Genomic DNA, 21,083 nt, shown 5'->3' on the forward strand with positions numbered 1-21,083 from the left:
TATACTTACTATCCTTTACCTAAGGAAAAACAATTCAAAGCAAGAGATATACAAAAAGTGAGGTTTTTGTAGCCAAGCACCAAAAACTCTTTCAGTAACAATATTACCTTAGGGAGTGTTTTTTGGAGCTTGGCTCGCTGCTTTTCTTCTTTTAGAAGATTTCCTCCACGATTTGTAAATCGACTTGGATCTGAAGCCTTTCTCTGTGAAAAATACATTTTAATTAGAGTGAACCCCGGACAGTCAGACCAGTCACTTCTGCTAAGAATCCTCACTCTCATAAACAGATACATATTTTTAGGGAGACTTCAGAGTTTTGCATTCCCATCCACTTTTAGCAGTGAGAAATTGTGGCTTTCTAAGGCAGGGAGTGGGGTGTGAACACTCTGAGGCATATGCAAGATCATACACTGGGGTACAGGAAAACTAGTGTTTCCTTTTTAGTCTAAAAAGTAAGACAGGCTTTAATATTTAATGCATTTAATTTAAGGCTCCCTTCCTGGGTTCAGATGTCACCAACAGGAAATGGGGTATGCGGAAGGACAAGGAGGAGGTCTACACTCAGAGGGTTTGGTGGTGGTACCCCTACTTGGCCACTCACTTCCAGCATATTGAGACAATGCAGCTTAAATGTGCTCAGTTAAGGGGTTTATAGATAATCTGGTTTTTATTAAATTAACCCTCACAAAATGGACAAAAAATGTAAAATGTTAGGGTTCTTATTCTTTTTAACTTTTCTGTTTTTTGTTATTCTACAGTATATACAGTATATCAGAACAGTAATATAAGTGTATAATTTGTAAATGTAAATTAGGTGAATACACTAAAAAACGGGACAGATAATCAGAAAAGTTTAGAAACAATCTTGACAATTTGGGGGCCAAACTGATAAATTCTATTTCCTTTCCAGACTGCTTGATTATAAGCAACAACTAAAAGGAATGGTAATTAGTTTCTTATTTTTTCTTAAATACTAGCATGTAAACAAGGGTCGCTTATTTGGCTCTTTACTGCCTTTATGTGTATGTGTGTGTGTGTGTGTGTGTGTGTGTGTGTGTGCGCACACGTTTTTTTTTTACACTGAAGTATAGTTGATTTCCAGTATAAGTCTCAGGTGTACAACACAGTGATTCACAATTTTTGAAGTTTATACTCCATTTATAGTTATTATAAAATATTAGCTACATTCCATGCTGTACAATATATCCTCGTAGCTTATTTATTTTATACATAATAGTATGTACTTCTTAAACCCCTACCCCTTTATTGCCCCTCCCCCCGGTAACCATTAGTCTGTTCTCTGTATCTGTGAGTCTGTTTCTTTTTTGTTATATTCACTAGTTTTATTTTCTAGATTCCACATATAAGTGGTATCATACAATATTTGCCTTTCTCTGAGTTATTTCACTAAGCATAATACCCTATAGATCCATCCATGTTGTTGCAAAAGGCAAAATTTAATTCTTGTTTATGGCTGAGCTCTTCACTGACTTTTATTACTCCTTGCTTTCAACCAAAAGTAAGAGGTAACTGAGGACTAGAACACTTGCTCTTAAACAGCTGTGAGCTCTCACAGTTTTTTCCACTTCTGAGTCCTAGTTTCTTGCCTGGAAACTTGAAGGAGTTAAACTCCGGATTCTCTAAAGGCCTGTTCAAGCTCTAATAGGACCAGTATGAACCTGAGAGTGAGTCTCCTTGAATTTCGTGCCCAAGGTGCCTCACTTGCCTCGTCCTAGTCCCAGTTCTGAGCTCTAAAATGCTCTAAGGGAATCGACTCGTGCTAAGTCTATCAAAACAAAAGGAATTCAGAGTACACAAATGTGCCCCAAATACCCAGGCAATTTTCTAATAACAAAAGTTGGAAGAGTACAGAATGTTAGTTGCCTGCCTCAACATCCATTTTTCTCTCCTTCCTTAGTAACAGAGCCTGAATTTATCTGCGATAGTGATTCTCCCAGCCTCGCCAGTAGTTGGTGTGGCATTTAAGCAGAAGTGCTGTGAAAAGAGCCTGGGAAAACCTCTTAGAGGGGGTGGAGGGGCAATGCCTTCTGTGTTCCCTCCTCCACCACACTGACTGAAACGCTATGGTGGGAGCTCTAGAACCACCCTGGACCGGAAGATAAGATCCACCCTTTAGTGGTAAAGGAGCTATGAGCTGGAGAAGCCTGGGACCCCCTGACTGTGGAATAGCCATACCTGCCTTGCACTGCCTACCTTTAGACTTCCTTTATGCAAGAAACTTCAACCTTATTGAAGGCATTAATTTTGGGGTTTTCTCTTACATGTTTCTGCATATAAGCTTGACAAATACAGATGGGTTAGCAGTAGTTTACAGACTTAATGATAAAGATGGTATTAGAAACCTGGTCAAGAGCAAAGGAAACAGGCCTCTGACTCTATACAGGGGACGCTTTCTTAACACTTCACTGTACTCTAAGGAAAACAGACAAAAACTAAGGCAGTACCTCGAACTCTAAGAAAAGCTTCCAGCTTTCTTCCCACTTCTGGACACCTTCAAAGAGTTCTTTGTGAACCTCATAGTAGTTTCTTAACTGCACAATCTCGGCATCATGGAGCTGAAGCAGATTTTCTGTATAGTCCTCTGCAAGATATAGGCCCAGTAGTTTTAAAAAATCCCTCTAGTGTTTAGTATCCCAATTTATACTAATCCTCCATCCCCCTAAAATGGAAACAGAATTTTCTTCCTTACAGTAAAAATGACACACGAGTAAGTGTATGTTGTGGATAATAAAAGCCAGGTTTGTCCCAATCAGGCTGGTGGGACTAGAGACTAAGGGACTAGGGTGTGGACTAAAAGGACTAAGATTCTCAAAACTCTGTCATCTCTTGCCTTGTCTTAGGTTTCTTTCATATTCTTCCTTTCCACCCTGCCCAACAGAGGGCTGAGTCACAGAAAATGTCCAAAAATGTTGAATTTAGTAAAGATGGCTTCATCTTTATATTCAGTTCAGGTCAGACTAGAATTCCATTGGGCCCTGGGGTCATACCTCGTGGGCTCAAATGTGGGCTCTGCCATTTACCTATTGTGTGTCTCTGGGTTAAGTTGTTCAACATTTATGTGCCTCAGTGTCCTCATCTCTTGACATGAGAATTAAGTCAGATAATCCTGTTAAGAGTCTGACATTGCGCCTGGCACAGAGTAAGCTCCTGCTAAACTTGAGCTTCACAACTACATGCTACAGAGATATTCTGCTTCAGAAACCAAGAGATCCCTTATTTCCCAATAGCATTTGCAAATGCTTATTTGAACAGGAATGGCAGTTTATGCTGAATGGCCTGGAAAGGTAGCAATGTCTGTTCAGTAGAGGAAATACTTCCCAGTGAATGTCTGCACTTGTAAAAGACAAGTGAGCAGGCCACATGAAGAGCGACACTTCTGTACGAACCAGAATAGTAAGGGGCAAAAGCTTGTCTCTGCTCCTGGCTATAAAAACACTGGTCCCAGTACTGAGCCAGCTCCACTCGTATTGCCTCAATCACTTTCTTCATGTTTTGCATTTTCAGTTCTTCCAACCGATCCACTTCTAATTGCAGCTGAAACAAAGAGACCTGTTAAAAGTGCTTGTCATACTTGTATATTCACGTAGGTTTGCAAAATATTTTCCCCCTTTTTAATAAAATTACAATACAAAACCACAGAGGTAAGTCAACACTCTTTATAACGATGATATCATAGGAGCCAGAAATCTAAGAAACATACGCGAAAGATAAAAGATGAGCAGGCTACTGCCACTCTTTTCTGACGCTTGTCTTAAAAACAGGCTCACTCAAGGCAGAAGCTGGTAAAGACATCAGACTTGACACCAAAATGCTGACCCAGCGCCCTTTGGGTTTCTTACCGCTTTCCGGACCTTGGCCTTTGACCCAGTCATAACTGTGGCCACAGCTTCTCTCTCTTCTGCAGGTATTTGCAACCTATCCCAGAGTTCTCGTATCTGAGCACGCAGCCCCTCACACACTGCTTCGTTTTGTGATTTTCGCATTTCCAGCTGTAGCAAGGAAAGCCAGTGGTTATAGCAAAGACAGCAGCACAGAGAAAACTGGCCCTCTGGCCTCCTACACAGACACATCTGTACCCACATGGAGAAGAAGCACTTTTACAAGACTGTGAAGAGGTGTGTTTTCATGACTTCTGAAAACAAACTGTAAGGCTGTCATTATGGTAGGATCTCAGACCCCAAGAATTAGGATTCAAATTTTTAATTAAAAAAAATTTTGGGGGGGCTTCCCTGGTGGCACAGTGGTTGAGAGTCCGCCTGCCGATGCAGGGGACATGAGTTCGTGCCCTGGTCCAGGAAGATCCCACATGCCGCAGAGCGGCTAGGCCCGTGAGCCATGGCCGCTGAGCCTGCACGTCCGGAGCCTGTGCTCCGCAACGGGAGAGGCCACAACAATGAGAGGCCCACGTACAGCAAAAAAAAAAAAAAAAAAAAATTTCAATTAAACACTAAGCTAATTCAAATGACTATTATTATTTCATCCAAAAACCTCAATTTCAGGGGATTTCCCTCATGGTCCAGTGGGTAAGACTCCCTGCTCCCAATGTAGGGGGCCAGGGTTCGATCCCTGGTCAGGAAACTAGATCCCGCATGCATGCCGCAACTAAGAGTCCACATGCTGCAACTAAGGAATCCACAGGCCGCAACTAAAAAAGATCCTGCGTGCCACAACAAAGACCCAGTGCAGCCTAAATGAATGAATGAATAAACATTTAAAAAAAAACTCAATTTCACATTCTCAGAGCTATATATAAATTAAGGGTTTTGTTTAAAAAAAATCAAGGTTGTGTTTCAAATAATACTATTGTCTTTTTTTATTTGGCTGCATTGGGTCTTCATTGCTGCATGCAGGCTTTCTCTAGTTGCGGCTAGAGGGAGCTACTCTTCATTGCAGTGTGAGGGCTTCTCATTGTGGTGGCTTCTCTTGTTGCGGAGCATAGTCTCTAGGCGCGCAGGCTCAGTAGTTGTGGCTGGCAGGCTCTAGAGCGCAGGCTCAGTACTTGTGGCGCATGAGCTCAGTTGCTCCGCGGTACGTAGGATCTTCCCGGACCAGGGATCGAACCCGTGTCCCCAGCACTGGCAGGTGGATTCCTAACCACTGGGCCACCAGGGAAGCCCTATCTCATTATCTTAAAGGAAAAAGCTGCAGTTTTCTCAGATTGCTGGATACTATGGAGATCCCAGGCCATAATTTGAGTAGACATTACCTGCTGTAGCAACTTCTGTAGTGTTGCAATATTTTCCAAAGATAAACAAAAGGCATCTTCATCTTCACAGACCACATCTCTTTCAAAGCTTGTGTCTGGTGTGTGTTCTAATTCTTCCATACACAGTATGATCTGTCTCTTTATGTTGACGAACTCCTCATGCCTAGATGCCTATTAAAAAAAAAAAAGATTACAAGATACCTAGAGGAAAGTCAAATGACTTTTAGGAACTATGAATGTAAGCACACCTTTGTTTCCCTCAGAGTTGCCACGTGTTGTCTAAACTGGCTCAGCTCTTCTAAGCTGGGAACTGAGGTGCTGTCAATGTCATAGTGGGGCGTGCAAAGAATTTCACACAGTTCTTGATCTTGTTCTTGAAGTAGTTTCAGTTCTTGTTTTCTCTCCTTTTTCTGTTTTCTCATCAGTTCTACCTGAGTGCGCAAATCCTTTTCTAGCTGCAAGATGGTCGTCTCTCCTTCTTCCTATATGAGACAATGTACTATTGTGTTAAGGTTCCAAGCGGATTTCTTCAAAGGAAGAGAAGACAACGAAAGAGGACTAGGATGACAGACTTTTAGTTAAACTTACAAATAAATCAACTTACAGCTAACAGAATATGGCACAAAGAGGGTCCCCTAACAAAGGTCCCCAGTAAGGAAAGGTACCAGGGCACTTTTACAAGAGGTAAAAATTGGTTGAAAAGCTTATTTTGAATTAGCTACAGGGTAGTATATTTAGCTCCTAACTAAATGTTTACCCCAATAATCCTAAACATCACTCAACCAATAAAAATCAATTTAGTACTCCTTGCTCTACTCCTAACTGATAAGCAGGAGAAAAAACAAGTGGCAGTTATGTCCTATAAATTTTATTCAACATTGGTGAACTAAGAACTGTCATATAATTTAAGGGAGATGTACCACTGTATATCTAACTTCTCACCCAATTTCATATTGAAAATTAAAAAAAAAAGACTAAAGAAACTATTTGTCCAAAATCAATGATATTTATGCCATTTGTGTTGATTTCAGGAAGCTCTACTGATGTCACAGTCTGCCTGACTGTTCTTGGCTACCAGAAATGAATTAGCCTTAACCCTTTAGACAGTCTCCTCCTCCTAGGCTGACTCCACTGAGATACCCAGGCAGTTCTTTCTGTAACAGGGAGAGGGACCTGAGACCTTATTGGTACCACATTAGCCACTGTGTGCTGTCCTTGCACCCACATCTATTCTAATTACCTTCCCAATCTCCACGTTTGTCTTCATTTTTATGATCCCAACACTGTTTTTACCAGTTCTAACCAGGGATATGTTTTGGGGTCCCTCTGTCATTCATGTCATGCTTGCTGGTGTCCTCATTTAAGTCCGATTTGTGCTGGACCACAGGACAGCAACCTCTCAGCAAGGTACACAGATAAACATGGCATGCCCTGAATTTGACTATGCTCTCTTGATATTCCAGCTGTGGAGACATCTCTTCTCAAGTGGCCATTCTGGCTAGTTCAGTGATTTGTAGCTTTCGGGTATGAAAAAATCCACAGAGGCAGGTTTTTTGGGTAACTTTTCCTTATATCACTAGTCACTTTTGTATCCTAAGTAGTTCTCTTCATTTTCTTTCAAAGAAAGAATGGAATGATATCATCTATGCCTAGCTCAGAGTTCAAAAAAATTTTTGTGTCCTACAAATTGATAGAGGCTTGTTTTTGATTAAAACATTTCAACACTTAGCTGCTTCACCTCTCAACAGGGCAACTCTTCACATAAGTGAAAACTGCTTTGCTGGAACCAAGTAACTAGGCAGCACATTTTTCCCATTTCTCATGTCCAGTATCAGCCCTACAAGGAAACTTTCCACCTGTAGCCCCAAATCAAAGTTCTTCCCTAAATCTCAGACCCAGGCAGGATCGATCCCCTGACACCCTGCCATGTACCTGAAATGGCTCGACATGTAGCTCACTGCACAGAGTGTTCAGCTCTTTTTGGCAGATGGCTATGCTTTTGATGAGCCTTTCCTTCAGGCTTTCCTCTTCAGCAATCATCATATCCAGGAGGTCCTACGAGAGATGAAACAGTCCCATAAAAGTTTGGGTGTTTTCCCCATTGGCCTCAAACAACGAACAACACCAAAACCCTCATAATTTCAAATTTTAAAGGAAGAACTTAAACAAAACCAGGACTTCCCTGGCGGTCCAGTGGTTAAGATTCTGTGCTCCCAATGCAGGGGGCACAGGTTCAATCCCTGGTTGGGGAACTAGGATCCTATATGCTGCACGGCGCGGCCAAAACAAACAAACAAAAAACCAGGAGGAGCCTGTGACATCCTAGTGTCACTTCTATATGCTATCTTAGATGAGACACCAACATCCTTACCCCTGTCCCACTACAAAGAGATCAGTATTACTCAACTCACCTTGATATGCTTCTTTACAACCTCAGTTCTTTGTAACCGCTGGTCCTCTGGAATCCCAATCAATTCCCATATTTCCCGAAGGTGATTCAGGGCTTTCTGTAGACATACTATGGACTCCTCTGCCAGCACCTCACTAAAAAGCAAAAGAGAACCAGCTACATGAGCCACTGCCTCCAGACTAAAAGCAGTATTTACAGAAACTAAACAAACTAGTTTCGCAGTGGGCTCAAGGATAAAACAAATTGAAAACAAGCATTCAGCTTAACTCATCTTGAACACTCCCCTATCCTTCTGCCTCCAAACACCAAAACACTGGCAAAGCAAAATCCAGTATCATATTATCAATTCAGTGTGGAAATTCAATCTTCTGAATAATACTCAGAATCTGGACTTTGATCAATGATTCTACCTATGGCAGTACAATACAGAATTTTAAATGCTTTTATTAAAGAAAAACAAACAAAAATGTCAGGTCCTATAAAATAGCTGGCAATTTAGTTACTCATTTTTCTCCCTTCCTGTTTTTCTAAGCTATAATTGACATATATAGCACTGTATAAGTTTAAGGTGTACAGCATAATGATTTGATTTACATACATCATGAAGTAATTATCACAATAAGTTTAGTAAACATCCATCATCTCATATAGGTACAAAATTAAAGAAATAGAAAAAAAATTTTTTTGCCTGTGATGAGAACTCATAGGGTTTACTCTCTTAACAACTTTCATAAATAACATACAGTGGTGCTGGGACTTCCCTGGTGGTCCAGTGGATAAGGCTCGGCGCTCCCAGTGCAGGGGGCCCAGGTCAGGGAACTAGATCCCAAGTGCATGCCGCAGCTAGGAGTCCACATGCTGCAACTAAAGATCCTGCATGCCTCAAGAAGACCCGGCGCAGCCATCCATAAATAAATAAAATAAATAAGTATTTTTAAAAATACAGTGGTGCTAATTATATTTATCATGTTCTATATTACATCCCTAGTACTTATTTATCTTAAAACTGATTCCTTATAACCTTTTCACTGCCCTCATCCAATTCCCCACCCCCAGCCTCTACCTAAGACTCTAATCTCTTTTTCTATGAGTTTGTTTGTTTTTGAAATATAACTGACCTATAACACTATGTTAGTTCCTGTTACAGAACACAGTGATTTGATATTTCTATACATTTCAAACTGATCACAATAAGTCTAGCTATGATATGGCACCATACAAAGATATTACATAGTTATTGACTATATTCCCCACACTGTACATTTCATACCTGTGATGCATTTATTTTGTAACTGGAAGTTTGTATTTCTTAATCTGCCTCACCTATTTCTTTCCTCCCCCTACCCCCCCCCGACACCTCTTGGCAAATTCCTGTTTGTTCTCTGTATCTATAACTGTGTTTACATTTTATTATGTTTGTTCATTTGTTTATCTTTTTAAATTCCACATATAAGTGAAATTACATGGTATTTGTCTATCTCTGTCTGACTTATTTCACTTAGCATAATGTCCTGTAAGTCCATCCATGTTGTCACAAATGGCAATAATTCATTCTTTTTTTATGGCTGAGTAATATTCCAGTGTGTGTGCATGCACACACACACACATACATACACACACAAACATACACACATATTCTTTATCCATTCATCTACTGATGGGCACTTAGGTTGCTTCCATATCTTGGATGCTGCAATGAACATAGAGGTGCACATATCTTTTCAAATTAAGTGTTTTGTTTTCTTTGGATAAATACTCAGGAGTGGAATTGATAGATCATATGGTAGTTCTATTTCTAATTTTTTTTTTTTTTTTGCGGTATGCAGGCCTCTCACTGTTGTGGTCTCTCCCGTTGCAGAGCACAGGCTCTGGATGCGCAGGCTCAGCGGCCATGGCTCACGGGCCCAGCCGCTCCGCGGCATGTGGGATCTTCCCAGACCGGGGCACGAACCCATGTCCCCTGCATCAGCAGGCGGACTCTCAGCCACCGCGCCACCAGGGAAGCCCCTATTTCTAATTTTTTGAGGAATCTCCATACTGTTTTCCATAGTGGCTACTCCAATTTATATCCCCACCAACAGTGCACAAGCGTTCCCTTTTCTCCACATCCTCACCAATACGCGTTATCTGTTGTCTTTAATAATAGTCATTCTGACAGTTGTGAGGTGATTATCTCATCGTCGTTTTGATTTGCATTTCCATTTTGATTAGTGATGTTAAGCATCTTTTCATGTGCCTGTTGACTATCTGTATGTCTTCCTTGGAAAAATGTCTATTCAGATCCTCTGCCCATTTTTTAATCAGGTTGCTTGTTCTTCTCAATGTTGAGTTGTGTAAGTTCTCTGTATATTTTGGAATATTAACCCCTTCTCAGATATTTTCAAATATCTTCTCCCATTCAGTAGGTGGCCTTGTTGTTGTTCTTAAATTACAACTATTAATTTATAGAATGACTAAAAGTTAAAAAATAATCAGGTGTTGGTGAGTATACAGAAAAGCCAGAACTTTCGTATACTACTGCTTGGAGTGTGAACTGGTACAACCACTTTGAAAACTGTTGGCAGTATCTGCTAAAGCTGAACCCAGCAGTTCCATGTCTACATATGTAGAAATGCACACATATGTACCAAATGTGTGTACCAGAATGATCAAAGCAGCACTACTCATAATATCATAAAGGTAGAAACAACCTAGATGTCCATCAACAGAATAGAGAAACAGTACATTCCTACCATGGAATAATACAGCAATGAATAAAAAAACATGGGTGAATCTCAGAAACATCATGTTGAACTATGCTAAATGAAAGAGGTCAAATGCAAAAAGACTACATACTATATGATTCTACCTTATGAAATTTTAGAAAAGGCAAAACTATAATGAAAGAAAGCAAATGAACTGCCTGGAATCGGGGCAGGGGATCAACTGCAAAGGGGCATACGGCAGCTATTTTTAGGGTGACAGAATGGTTCTAGATCTTAATGGTGATGGTGATTACATAACTATACACAGTGACCAAAATTCAAACTGTACACGTAAAATGAGTCAATTTTACTGTATGTAAATTATACCTCAAATCTTAAAGAAAAAAAAAAAGGGAGGTAAAAGAAACAACTAAGATGGAAAAACAGAACAAAAAGTTGAGGAAGAAGAGGAAAAACAGCCAGATAAGCAAGCATCTATCACTACATGATTCCAATTATACAAAGTTCAAAAACAGGCAGAACTAAGTTTTGCTTTGAGAAGTCAGGATAGTGGTTGTCATTGTCCTGGGAAGTGGTGACTTTTGGAGGGCACAGGAGGGGTGGTTACACAGCGTGTGCTGACTTTATGAAAATCCATCGAGTTTGCACTTGATCTGTGTGCATTTCTGAATATATGTTATACTTCAGTTACAAAAAGTTTATTTAAAAATTATTCACTGTTTATCTGAAGCACAAATTTAACTGTGTACCTTGTATTTTATCTTTCAAAAAAAACTTTAGTTTTCTTTTTTTTTTTTGGCCTCACCGCACAACTTGTGAGATCTTAGCTCCCCGACCAGGGATGGAACCTGCGCCCTCAGCAATGAAAGCGCAGTCTTAACCACTGCCCGCCAGGGAATTCTCAAAAAACCTTTACTTAAAAAAGTTTGCTTAGTCTGCTTCACACAGCATTTAAATAACAGAGATTTTCTCTCCTTTCTTGGTACACCTGGATAACAAAGAGACCACTCTGGCACCAGAGAGACTAAACTCTGGATGTGCTTTTCTATCAGTCAGCCAGGAGGCCTCCAACAAGTCACTGAAGCTCTTTGTGTGCAAATGATGAGGATAGAGGCTCTCACTGGCCCCCTCTTTGTCGCAGCATATTCAGGGGTTCTGAATCACCAGCCTAGATCTCCAAGAACATCAGTTTCTCCATAGGCTTTTTTTTTCTTTTCTGCTCACTTCTTCCTTCCTTCCTTCCTTCCTTCCTTCTTTCCTTCCTTCTCTCTCTCCCTCTCCCTCCCTCCCTCTCTCTCTCTATTTATGTTATTTTTGGCTGCATTGGGTCTTCATTGCTGCGCTGGCTTTCTCTAGTTGCAGCGGGCGGGGGCTACTCTTCGTTGTGATGTGCAGGCTTCTCATTGCAGTGGCTTCTCTTGTTGTGGAGCACAGGCTCTAGGGCACACGGATTTCAGTAGTTGTGGCACGTGGACTCAGTAGTTGTGGCACGTGGACTCAGTAGTTGTGGTGCATGGGCTTAGTTGCTCCACAGCATGTGGGATCCTCCTGGACTAGGGCTCGAACCCATGTCCGCTGCATTGGCAGGCGGATTCCCAACCTTACACCACCAGGGAAGTCCTCCTTAGGTTTTAATATATTCACATCCAAGACATTTCTCTAGCCAAGAAATCCCAATTCAAAGGTTGCCTGTCCTAGTTCAATAAAAGCTTCTGCACAAATACCAGCTGCCTATACCAGATGGCCAATTATCAATACCCACATAATGAAGAGTGTTTAAAAGAATTTACAGGGACTTCCCTGGTGGTCCAGTGGGTAAGACTTGGCACTCCCAGTGCAGGGGGCCCGGGTTTGATCCCTGGTCAGGGAACTAGATCCCACGTGCATGCCGCAAATAAGACCCCGGTGCAGCCAAAAATAATTATTAAAAAAAAAAAAAAAGAATTTACTGTACTCCATTTTAGAAATGTTAACAGGTATCAAGGTATTTAATATAATCTCAATGAACTCAAGTTTAACTAAAGTGCTTCCTCAGACAAATAATCCCTTTGCACTTCACTTTTAAGACAAAAGAACCCACAAGTCAAAATCCTAATTTTAGCATTTTATGTAAAATAACCTATACAAGAGGGACTTCCCTGGTGGCGCAGTGGTTAAGACTCTGTGCTCCCAATGCAGGGGGCCCAGGTTAAATCCCTGGTCAGGGAACTAGATCCCACATGCATGCCACAACTAAGAGTTCACATGCCACAACTAAGGAGCCCACCTGCTGCAACTAAGGAGCCAGTGAGCCACAACTAAGAAGCCAGCGAGCCGCGACTAAGGAGCCCGTGTGCCACAACTAAGACCCAGTGCAACCAAATAAATAAACATTTTTTTAAAAATTAAAAAATAAAATAAAATAAAATAACCTACAAGAGGACTTCCCTGGCAGTCCAGTGGTTAAGACTCCGTGCTCCCAATGCAGGGGGCCCAGGTTGAATCCCTGGTCAGGGAACTAGATCCCACATGCATGCCACAACTAAGAGTTCTCATGCTACAACTAAGGAGCCCACCTGCTGCAACTAAGGAGCCAGCAAGCTGCAACTACGGAGCCCGTATGCCACAACTAAGACAGTGTAAACAACCCAAATGGCCATCAACTAATGAACAGGTAAATATATACCTATACAATGGAATAATATTTGACAATAAATCTTGAAAACATGCCAAGTGAAAGAAGCCAGTCACAAAAGAGAACATATCATGATTCCATTTATGTGAAATATCCAGAATAGGCAAATCTATAGAGAAAGAAGTGGATTGGCAGTTGCCTAGGGCTGGGATTCAGGGGAGGGAGGTGGGTGGGAAAAGGGGACTGAACGCTTTTAAACGGATGATAAAAATGTTAACTGACCGCAGTGATAGTTGCACAACTCTGAATATACTAAAAATATTAAATTGTGACATGTTAAATAGATGAATTGTATAGTATGAGGATTATATCTCAATAAAGCTGTTATTTTAAAAAATCTGGCACATAATAGGAAGTTGTGAAATTTGTGACTTACTTGAAAAACAGATATGATTGCTAATTCATTTAGTCAAATTACTTCTACAAAATAAAATGACATGAAATTGGGATAAAATTCATAGATCTCAAATTCAATTAAAACCAAAACAAACACCTATACAGCAGATGGACTGCTAAACTCCAGCAGATGGGCCTAAACACAATTTGTAACAATGAAAAAGTTAACCCTCCCTTGGAGCTGATTACTTTAACAAGTGTTTGGAATTACCAAATATTCTAGAAGCAGTTCTCATGACAATATAATTTTCTCTTTTTTTTGAATTTTATTTATTTTTTATACAGCAGTTATTAGTTATCTATCTTATTAGTTATCTGTTTGATACATATTAGTGTGTACATGTCAATCCCAATCTCCCAATTCATCCCACCACCCTACCCCACCCCCGCCGCTTTCCCCCCTTGGTGTCCATACGTTTGTTCTCTACATCTGTGTCTCTATTTCTGCCCTGCAAACCGGTTCATCTGTACCATTTTTCTAGGTTCCATATATATGCATTAATATATGATATTTGTTTTTCTCTTTCTGACTTACTTCACTCTGTATGACAGTCTCTAGATACATCCACGTCTCTACAAATGACCCAATTTCGTTCCTTTTTATGGCTGAGTAATATTCCATTGTATATATGTACCACATCTTCTTTATCCATTCGTCTGTCGATGGGCATTTAGGTTGCTTCCATGACCTGGCTATTTTAAATAGTACTGCAATGAACATTGGGGTGCATGTTTCTTTCTGAATTATGGTTTTCTCTGGGTGTATGCCCAGTAGTGGGATTGCTGGGTCATATGGTAATTCTATTTTTAGTTTTTTAAGGAACCTCGATCCTATTCTCCATAGTGGCTGCATCAATTTACATTCCCACCAACAGTGCAAGAGAGTTCCCTTTTCTCCACACCCTTTCCAGCATTTGCTGTTTGTAGATTTTCTGATGATGCCCATTCTAACTAGTGTGAGGTGATACCTCATTGTAGTTTTGATTTGTATTTCTGTAAGAATTAGTGATGTTGAGCAGCTTTTTTTTTTTCTTTTTTTCTTTTTTTGCAGTACGCAGGCCTCTCACCATCGTGGAGCACAGGCTCCGTACGCGCAGGCTCAGCGGCCATGGCTCACGGGTCCAGCCGCTCCGCGGCACGTGGGATCTTCCCGGACTGGGGCACGAACCTGTGTCCCCTGCATCGGCAGGCGGACTCTCAACCACTGCGCCACCAGGGAAGCCCTGCTGAGCAGCTTTTCATGTGCCTCTTGGCCATCTGTATGTCTTCTTTGGAGAAATGTCTATTTAGGTCTTCTGCCCATTTTTTGACTGGGTTGTTTTTTTAATATTGAGCTGCATGAGCTGTTTATATATTTTGGAAGACAGTAAAATTTTCAAAGAATTAAAAAACTCTTCACAACATTCCAATTATACGAGTTTAATTCTTATATCATTCTGACACCTCTTTCTTACATCCCTGCCATTACCCTTACTTTCAAAAGACTTCCCTGGTGGTCCAGTGAGTAAGACTCCACGCTCCGAGTGCAGAGGGGCTGGGTTCGATCCCTGATCAGGGATCTAGATCCCACACGCATGCTGCAACTAAGAGTTCGCGTGTCGCAACTAAAGATCCTGTGTGCCGCAATTAAGATCTTGTGCGGCCTAAATAAATATTAAGGGGAAGGAAAAAAAAAAAGACAGCCAGAATCTCACCCCTCCCCACTTCTGCCTTTACCTCCCTGGTCCAGGTCACCACTATCATCTCTTCATCTGTACCACTACCCTGGTCTTTTAACTGGTCTCCCTGCTTCTGCCTTGGCCTCCTTACGCTTATTGTGTGCACAGAAGCCACAAGCCTCCATGCCCTCAAAATCCTCCAGTGATTCCTTATCTTAGAGGAAAAGCTTCTGCCTTTATAAAGGCCTCCAGAGCCCTTTAATCTACTCCAGTCACACTGGACTCCTTGCTCTTTCGGGAACCCACCGGGCACTATCCTACCTCAGGCACTGGTATTTGCTATTCCCTCAACCTAGACTGTCTTCCCCTAGGTGTCCCATGGCTTGCCCCTTGCCGCCTTTAGATCTTTTCTCAAAGATCACCTTCTCAGGGAGGCCTTTCCTGACCAATCTCTTTAACACTGCAACTCCCCTTTCCCACACCTTCAGTACTTATCCCCTTTCTCTGCTTGATTTCTCTCCATAGCACTTATTACCATTTAATGTAAAATTTGCTTATTACCTTTTTATTTTGTTATTAAAATGTAACCTCTAAAGGGCAAGGATGTCAGTTGTGTTCACTGCTGAATCCCCAACACTTAGAATGGTGTCTTATATATAATAAACATTCAAGAAGAATTTTTGAATAAGGATGTTTCAAAAAAGCTGTATGATCTTACAACACCTGAGTGCAGTCACTGTGAATAATAATTATCATGGTATACTACTCAATCTACAGATCTAATGTGATCCCTATCAAATTATCCAGGACATTTTTCACAGAAATAGAACAAATAATCCTAAAATTTATGTGGAACCATAAAAGACCCAGAATTGCCAAAGCAATCCTGAGGAAAAAGAACAAAGCAGGAGGCATAACCCTCCCAGACTTCAGACAATACTACAAAGCTACAGTAATCAAAACAGCATGGTACTGGCAAAAAAACAGACATTTGGATAAATGGAACAGAATACAGTGCCCAGAGATAAACCCATACACCTATGGACAATTAATCTTTGACAAAGGAGGCAAGAATACACAATGGGGAAAAGACAGTCTCTTCAGCAAGCAGTGTTAGGAAAGCTGGACAGCTGCATGTAAATCAATGAAGTTAGAACACACCATCACACCACACACAAAAATAAACTCAAAATGGCTTAAAGACTTAAATATAAGTCATGACACCATAAAACTCCTAGATGAGAACATAAGCAAAACATTCTCCTACATAAATTGTACCACTGTTTTCTTAGGTCAGTCTCCCAAGGCAATAGAAATAAAAACAAAAATAAACAAATGGGACCTAATCAAACCTACAGGCTGTTGCACAGCAAAGGAAACCATAAAAAAATGAAGACAACCTACAGAATGGGAGAAAACATTTGCAAACGATGCGACAGGTAAGGGCTTCATCTCCAAAATATACCAACAGCTCATACAATTCAACAACAAAAAAACCAAACAACCCAATCGAAAAATGGGCAGAAGACCTTAATAGACATTTCTCCAAAGAAGACATACAGATGGCCAGCAGGCACGTGAAAAGATGCTCAACATCACTAATTATTAGAGAAATGCAAATCAAAACTACAGTGAGGTACCACCTCACATTGGTCAGAATGGCCATCATAAAAAGTCTACAAATAACAAATGCTGGAGAGGGTGTGGAGAAAAGGGAAACCTCCTACACTATTGGTGGGAATGTAAGTTGGTGCAGCCACGATGGAAAACAGTGTGGAGGTTCCTCAAAAAACTAAAAACAGAGTTGCCATATGATCCAGCAATTCCACTCCTGGGGCATACACCCAGACTAACTATAATTTGAAAAAATACATGCACCCCTATGTTCACAGCAGCACTACTTACAATAGCTAAGACATGGAAACAACCTAAATGTCCATTGACAGATGAATGGATAAAGAAGATGTGGGGCTTCCCTGGTGGTGCAGTGGTTAAGAATCCGCCTGCCAATGCAGGAGACACGGGTTCGATCCCTGGTCTGGGAAGATGCCACATGCCACAGAGCAACTAAACCGGTACGCCACAACTACTGAACCTGCGCTCTAAAGCCCGTGAGCCGCAACTACTGAAGCCTGTGGGCCTGCAGCCGTGCTCCACAACGAGAAGACACCACCATGAGAAGCCCACGCACCACAATATAAGAGTAGCCCCCGCTCGCCACAACTAGAGAAAGCCCACGCGAAGCAACGAGGACCCAACACAGCCAAAAATAAATGAATAAATAAAATTTTAAAATAATAATAAATAAATAAAATAGTGTTTAAAAAAAAGAATAGGGGCTTCCCTGGTGGTGCAGTGGTTGAGAGTCTGCCTGCCGATGCAGGGGACACGGGTTCGTGCCCCGGTCTGGGAAGATCCCACATGCCGCGGAGCAGCTGGGCCCGTGAGCCATGGCCGCTGAGCCTGCACATCCGGAGCCTGTGCTCCCTGACGGGAGAGGCCACGGCAGTAGGAGGCCCGCATACCACAAAGAAAAAGAATATATATGTGTAAAAACTGAATCACTTTGCTGTACAGCATACATTAAACACAACATTGTAAATTTCAATAAGACTTTAAAAATAAAAGCATAAAAAATGTTACAAAAATAATCATCATGGTACAATTATGTAGTGCCTTTCTAAACGGTTTCAGGTAATCCCCTAAAAGGTGCAAACTTGAGACTTTTTTCTTAATACATCACTGAAAAATTGAGGGTGCTTACAAGAATACCACCCAAGAATACAGAGGTTGAAAAGGGGGCCAATTTTTCCAGTCTCCTGAACTTAAGTCACTAGACTGGAAGATATCCCAAATGACCCTCTAAATGATTTCCTACCTTCTGGCAGCATTCTACTGATACACTGTCCTATTTTTTCCTAAACAGCCCTCCAGAGAAGCTTTGTTAAGCTCCTCTGTACAACCTGCTTCAGAAATCGATAGCCAATAGTCAATTCAGTGACCATTCTGGTTATCATGTTCCTCAGGCATACTTCTCACAGTCCTCTCTATTTATTTATTTATTTTTATTTTTATTTTTTTGCGATACGCGGGCCTCTCACTGCTGCGGCCTCTCCCGCTGCGGAGCACAGGCTCCGGACGCGCAGGCCCAGCGGCCATGGCCCACGGGCCCAGCCGCTCCGCAGCACGCGGGGTCCTCCCGAACCGGGGCACGAACCCGCGTCCCCTGCATCGGCAGGCGGACTCCCAACCACTGCGCCACCAGGGAAGCCCCACAGTCCTCTCTAAATATGAATACCTGAAAGTCTGGTTTTGTTAGTAGAGTAATTCCAGTTGCTCTTTTAAAGCCTAATTATATCTGTCAGCCTGGAACCAAAGTTAATTGATAACTTTTCCTCCCTCTTCATTTACTTTCTTGAAAGCAGTAGATGCCTGAACAATCCAAAAACTGTTAATGGACTTGGAGTAAGAGTTTCCTGTAAAATGTCATTTAAAATTTTACTAGTCCTCAAAATGCGTCATTAGCTGAAACGCACAGCAGCTTAAATGTGCTTTTATATAAGATATTTGTAATCCACAACCTTACACCTGAGATCTGTTTTTCCAATGGTACCAGTGATTTGTACTACATTCCCATTCTCACGAGGGCAAGCATTTGAAAAAGAACGGTCGGAATTAGTAATCATGGAAAGAGGAAACTTACAAAGCCATATATCAATCAGTTTGACTAATAACTATAAATTATTTAATAATGAATCATCACAATGCTTCACCCACTACTTATAGAAAATAAGGTTAACAATCTGCATCGCTTTTAACACAAAAGTCCTATGCACCAGCATTATTTTTATTTTAGAGATGAGCAAACTGACATTCAACATTTTTGCCCAAAGTCATAGGCTGGTAGGTGGCAGTGTGGTGCATCTGGTCCCAATTTCAATTCGGACACTCCTTTCCCAGCACTGCCTGAGAAGTTGTTAAAACGATGGGAAAAAAATTCCTTTATCGGAGTTTTTCAACTTGCAAGAAAACCAAGCTATCTTTCCAATTCAAGTAAAGTGTTAACACTGCAACCCAGATACATCGAAAAGCAACGATAAACTAAAAACTGCACGTCTTTATTTAAAGAAAAACTAGAAACACTGACCATAAAAGACTCAGGACTTAGAACAAGCCGTCGGTGCCAAGCAGCAGCACCTGAGACGCTTTGCTGGCGGAGAGGGTGGGGCTCGCGGACGCCAGCTCTGACCGCCCCGCACCGGGTGCGCCGCGGGCCCGCCTGGCCTCCCGCCGCTTCTCCCGGGCACCTGCGCTCGGCCCGCACCCGGGCGTCGGGGCCTGCGGGAGCCCGCGGCCCCGGGGAAGGCGCGCGTCAGGTCTGGTCTCCACCCCGCCAAGGGCCCGCGGCCCGTGCACCGGCTCGCCATTTCCCAACCGTGGCTGGCTTCTTCCAGCCTCACTCGGGCGCCGGTTAACGAGACACCCCGGCCCACGGCCTAAGGCGGCCTTTCGGACTCCGCCCAGCCCCGCCACCGCCCCGCACCCGGGACCGGCACCGGCACCGATCCCTCCCACGCCCCCTCGACTCCCCCACAACCCGCACCTTCTCCTCATGGTGGACGCTCCAAGCGAGCGGGCGTCGAGGCCCCGACCCTCTCCACGCGGGCCCGAGCGCAGCAACCACCCGCAAGCACCGGCGGTCTCACTCCCGGTAGCCGTTCCGCGAGCCGTTAGGCCTGCGCAGAATTTCAAACCGAACCCTGAGGCGGAGGAGCGCCGCGATTGGTGCTGCGTCCCGTGGCTCCTCGCGAAGCCCCGCCTCGCCCCGCCCCCCGGCGCGCCGTGGCTAGGGGCGGGGACTCGCGCACTGGGCGTGGGAAGCGCTCGCGCGCCGGCGGGAGACCGGATCGCTGTGTGCGCGTGCGCGCGGCTCTCTTGTCTCGCTTTGCTGTAGCCGGGAGGGGACGTCCAAACCTTGCGAGACGGCAACCTGCTCGGAGTTCCGCCCCGCCCCGGCGCGGTTTTGATTCGAAGTGCCCGTCGCCGCCCAGAGACCGCCCGGTGTCCGGATCTCCCCGGCGTGGCGCGTAAACGGCCTTGCCGCCCTCAGCCGGAGGGGTGACATGAGAGGGATTAACAGAAAAGCCTGGCGCCGTAATTTGTTTCCCTTGCTCATTCAGGCAGCAAGGCTGGGGACCGAGCAGTTTCCCCAGATGTAGGAAACCATGACCTAAAGGGAAAGGGAAGGGACGGACACTGAACCCTGCTCACCGGCCTGGTACCTTTCTAGACGAGTGATCCCATTTAATCTCCCCAACCATCCCGCTAGGTATTATCGCCATTCTACAAAGGGAACTGTCTCAAAAAGGTCTGAGTGACTTGCCCAAGTAACGACTGGTAAATGAATGGAAATTACCTGGATCGTGGTTTTCTTTCAAATTACCTGGATTTATATAATTGTTATATAAAAATTGAAAAACTCAAAATCGACAAAGTACTTTTGTATCCTTGCTACATGCCTTAATGCTTATATATCACTTGTTCCTTTTTTCATGGTTGTGTAATATATTGGTGTGTAGATTCATAATTCAACTACTTTGCCATCGATGGATATTTAGGTTGTACTTTGTACAAATAAATGTCTTCATACCTAAAACTTGGCATTTTGCATTGTTTTCTTAGGGTTGGTTCCTAGAAGTGTAATTACTTTATGCTCCCTCTCCAGATAGGCTGTATTTATTAATTTGCCCTCACCACCAAGGAAGAGTACCCTCCTCACCCTCAGCAGTATGGAGTACTACTGTCCTTTTAAACCACTTTGCTAGGCAAAGTGGCATTTCCTTGTTTGATTCATACTTGCTTGATTATAGCTGAAATTGCACATTTTCCCCATGTGTATTGGTCAACTGTAACTTCTGTGAATTCTCTTCATTTGTCTTTTCCATGAAGGAAAAATAAAGGATGCCTGTTTGCTTCACCTTCCGGACCGTGTTTTTCTCACTTTCGGAAAAAC

General features: G+C 42.6%; 2 protein-coding genes across 8 annotated transcripts in view; one reads left to right on the forward strand and one right to left on the reverse strand.

Annotated features, from left to right (window-relative positions):
- RCCD1 (RCC1 domain containing 1) overlaps positions 1 to 15,182 on the forward strand; it is a 47,596-nt gene extending 32,414 nt beyond the window's left edge. The window contains exons 8-9 of one of the 6 annotated variants that reach the window (XM_060005411.1): positions 12,890 to 12,995; positions 14,464 to 14,599. In XM_060005411.1, the coding sequence (XP_059861394.1) occupies positions 12,890 to 12,954 (65 nt within the window). In that variant the 3' untranslated portion in view covers positions 12,955 to 12,995; positions 14,464 to 14,599. Of the gene's footprint in view, positions 1 to 910; positions 945 to 5,652; positions 6,197 to 12,600; positions 12,789 to 12,889; positions 12,996 to 14,463 lie in introns of those variants that run through there. The other 5 variants (XM_060005412.1, XM_060005413.1, XM_060005407.1 and 2 more) reach the window with 5 other exon arrangements.
- PRC1 (protein regulator of cytokinesis 1) overlaps positions 1 to 19,814 on the reverse strand; it is a 29,323-nt gene extending 9,509 nt beyond the window's left edge. For both annotated transcript variants that reach the window (XM_060005406.1, XM_060005405.1), the window contains exons 1-9: positions 19,674 to 19,814; positions 7,639 to 7,771; positions 7,160 to 7,282; positions 5,476 to 5,709; positions 5,228 to 5,398; positions 3,861 to 4,010; positions 3,408 to 3,555; positions 2,466 to 2,602; positions 108 to 203 (exon numbers count right to left, since the gene is read on the reverse strand). In XM_060005406.1, coding sequence (XP_059861389.1) covers positions 108 to 203; positions 2,466 to 2,602; positions 3,408 to 3,555; positions 3,861 to 4,010; positions 5,228 to 5,398; positions 5,476 to 5,709; positions 7,160 to 7,282; positions 7,639 to 7,771; positions 19,674 to 19,684 — 1,203 coding nt within the window. In that variant the 5' untranslated portion in view covers positions 19,685 to 19,814. The remainder of the gene's footprint in view (positions 1 to 107; positions 204 to 2,465; positions 2,603 to 3,407; positions 3,556 to 3,860; positions 4,011 to 5,227; positions 5,399 to 5,475; positions 5,710 to 7,159; positions 7,283 to 7,638; positions 7,772 to 19,673) is intronic.
- Between the last annotated feature and the right edge of the window lie 1,269 nt (positions 19,815 to 21,083).

This window comes from Delphinus delphis, chromosome 2 (assembly GCF_949987515.2).
Source record: "Delphinus delphis chromosome 2, mDelDel1.2, whole genome shotgun sequence".
NCBI lineage: Eukaryota > Metazoa > Chordata > Mammalia > Artiodactyla > Delphinidae > Delphinus > Delphinus delphis.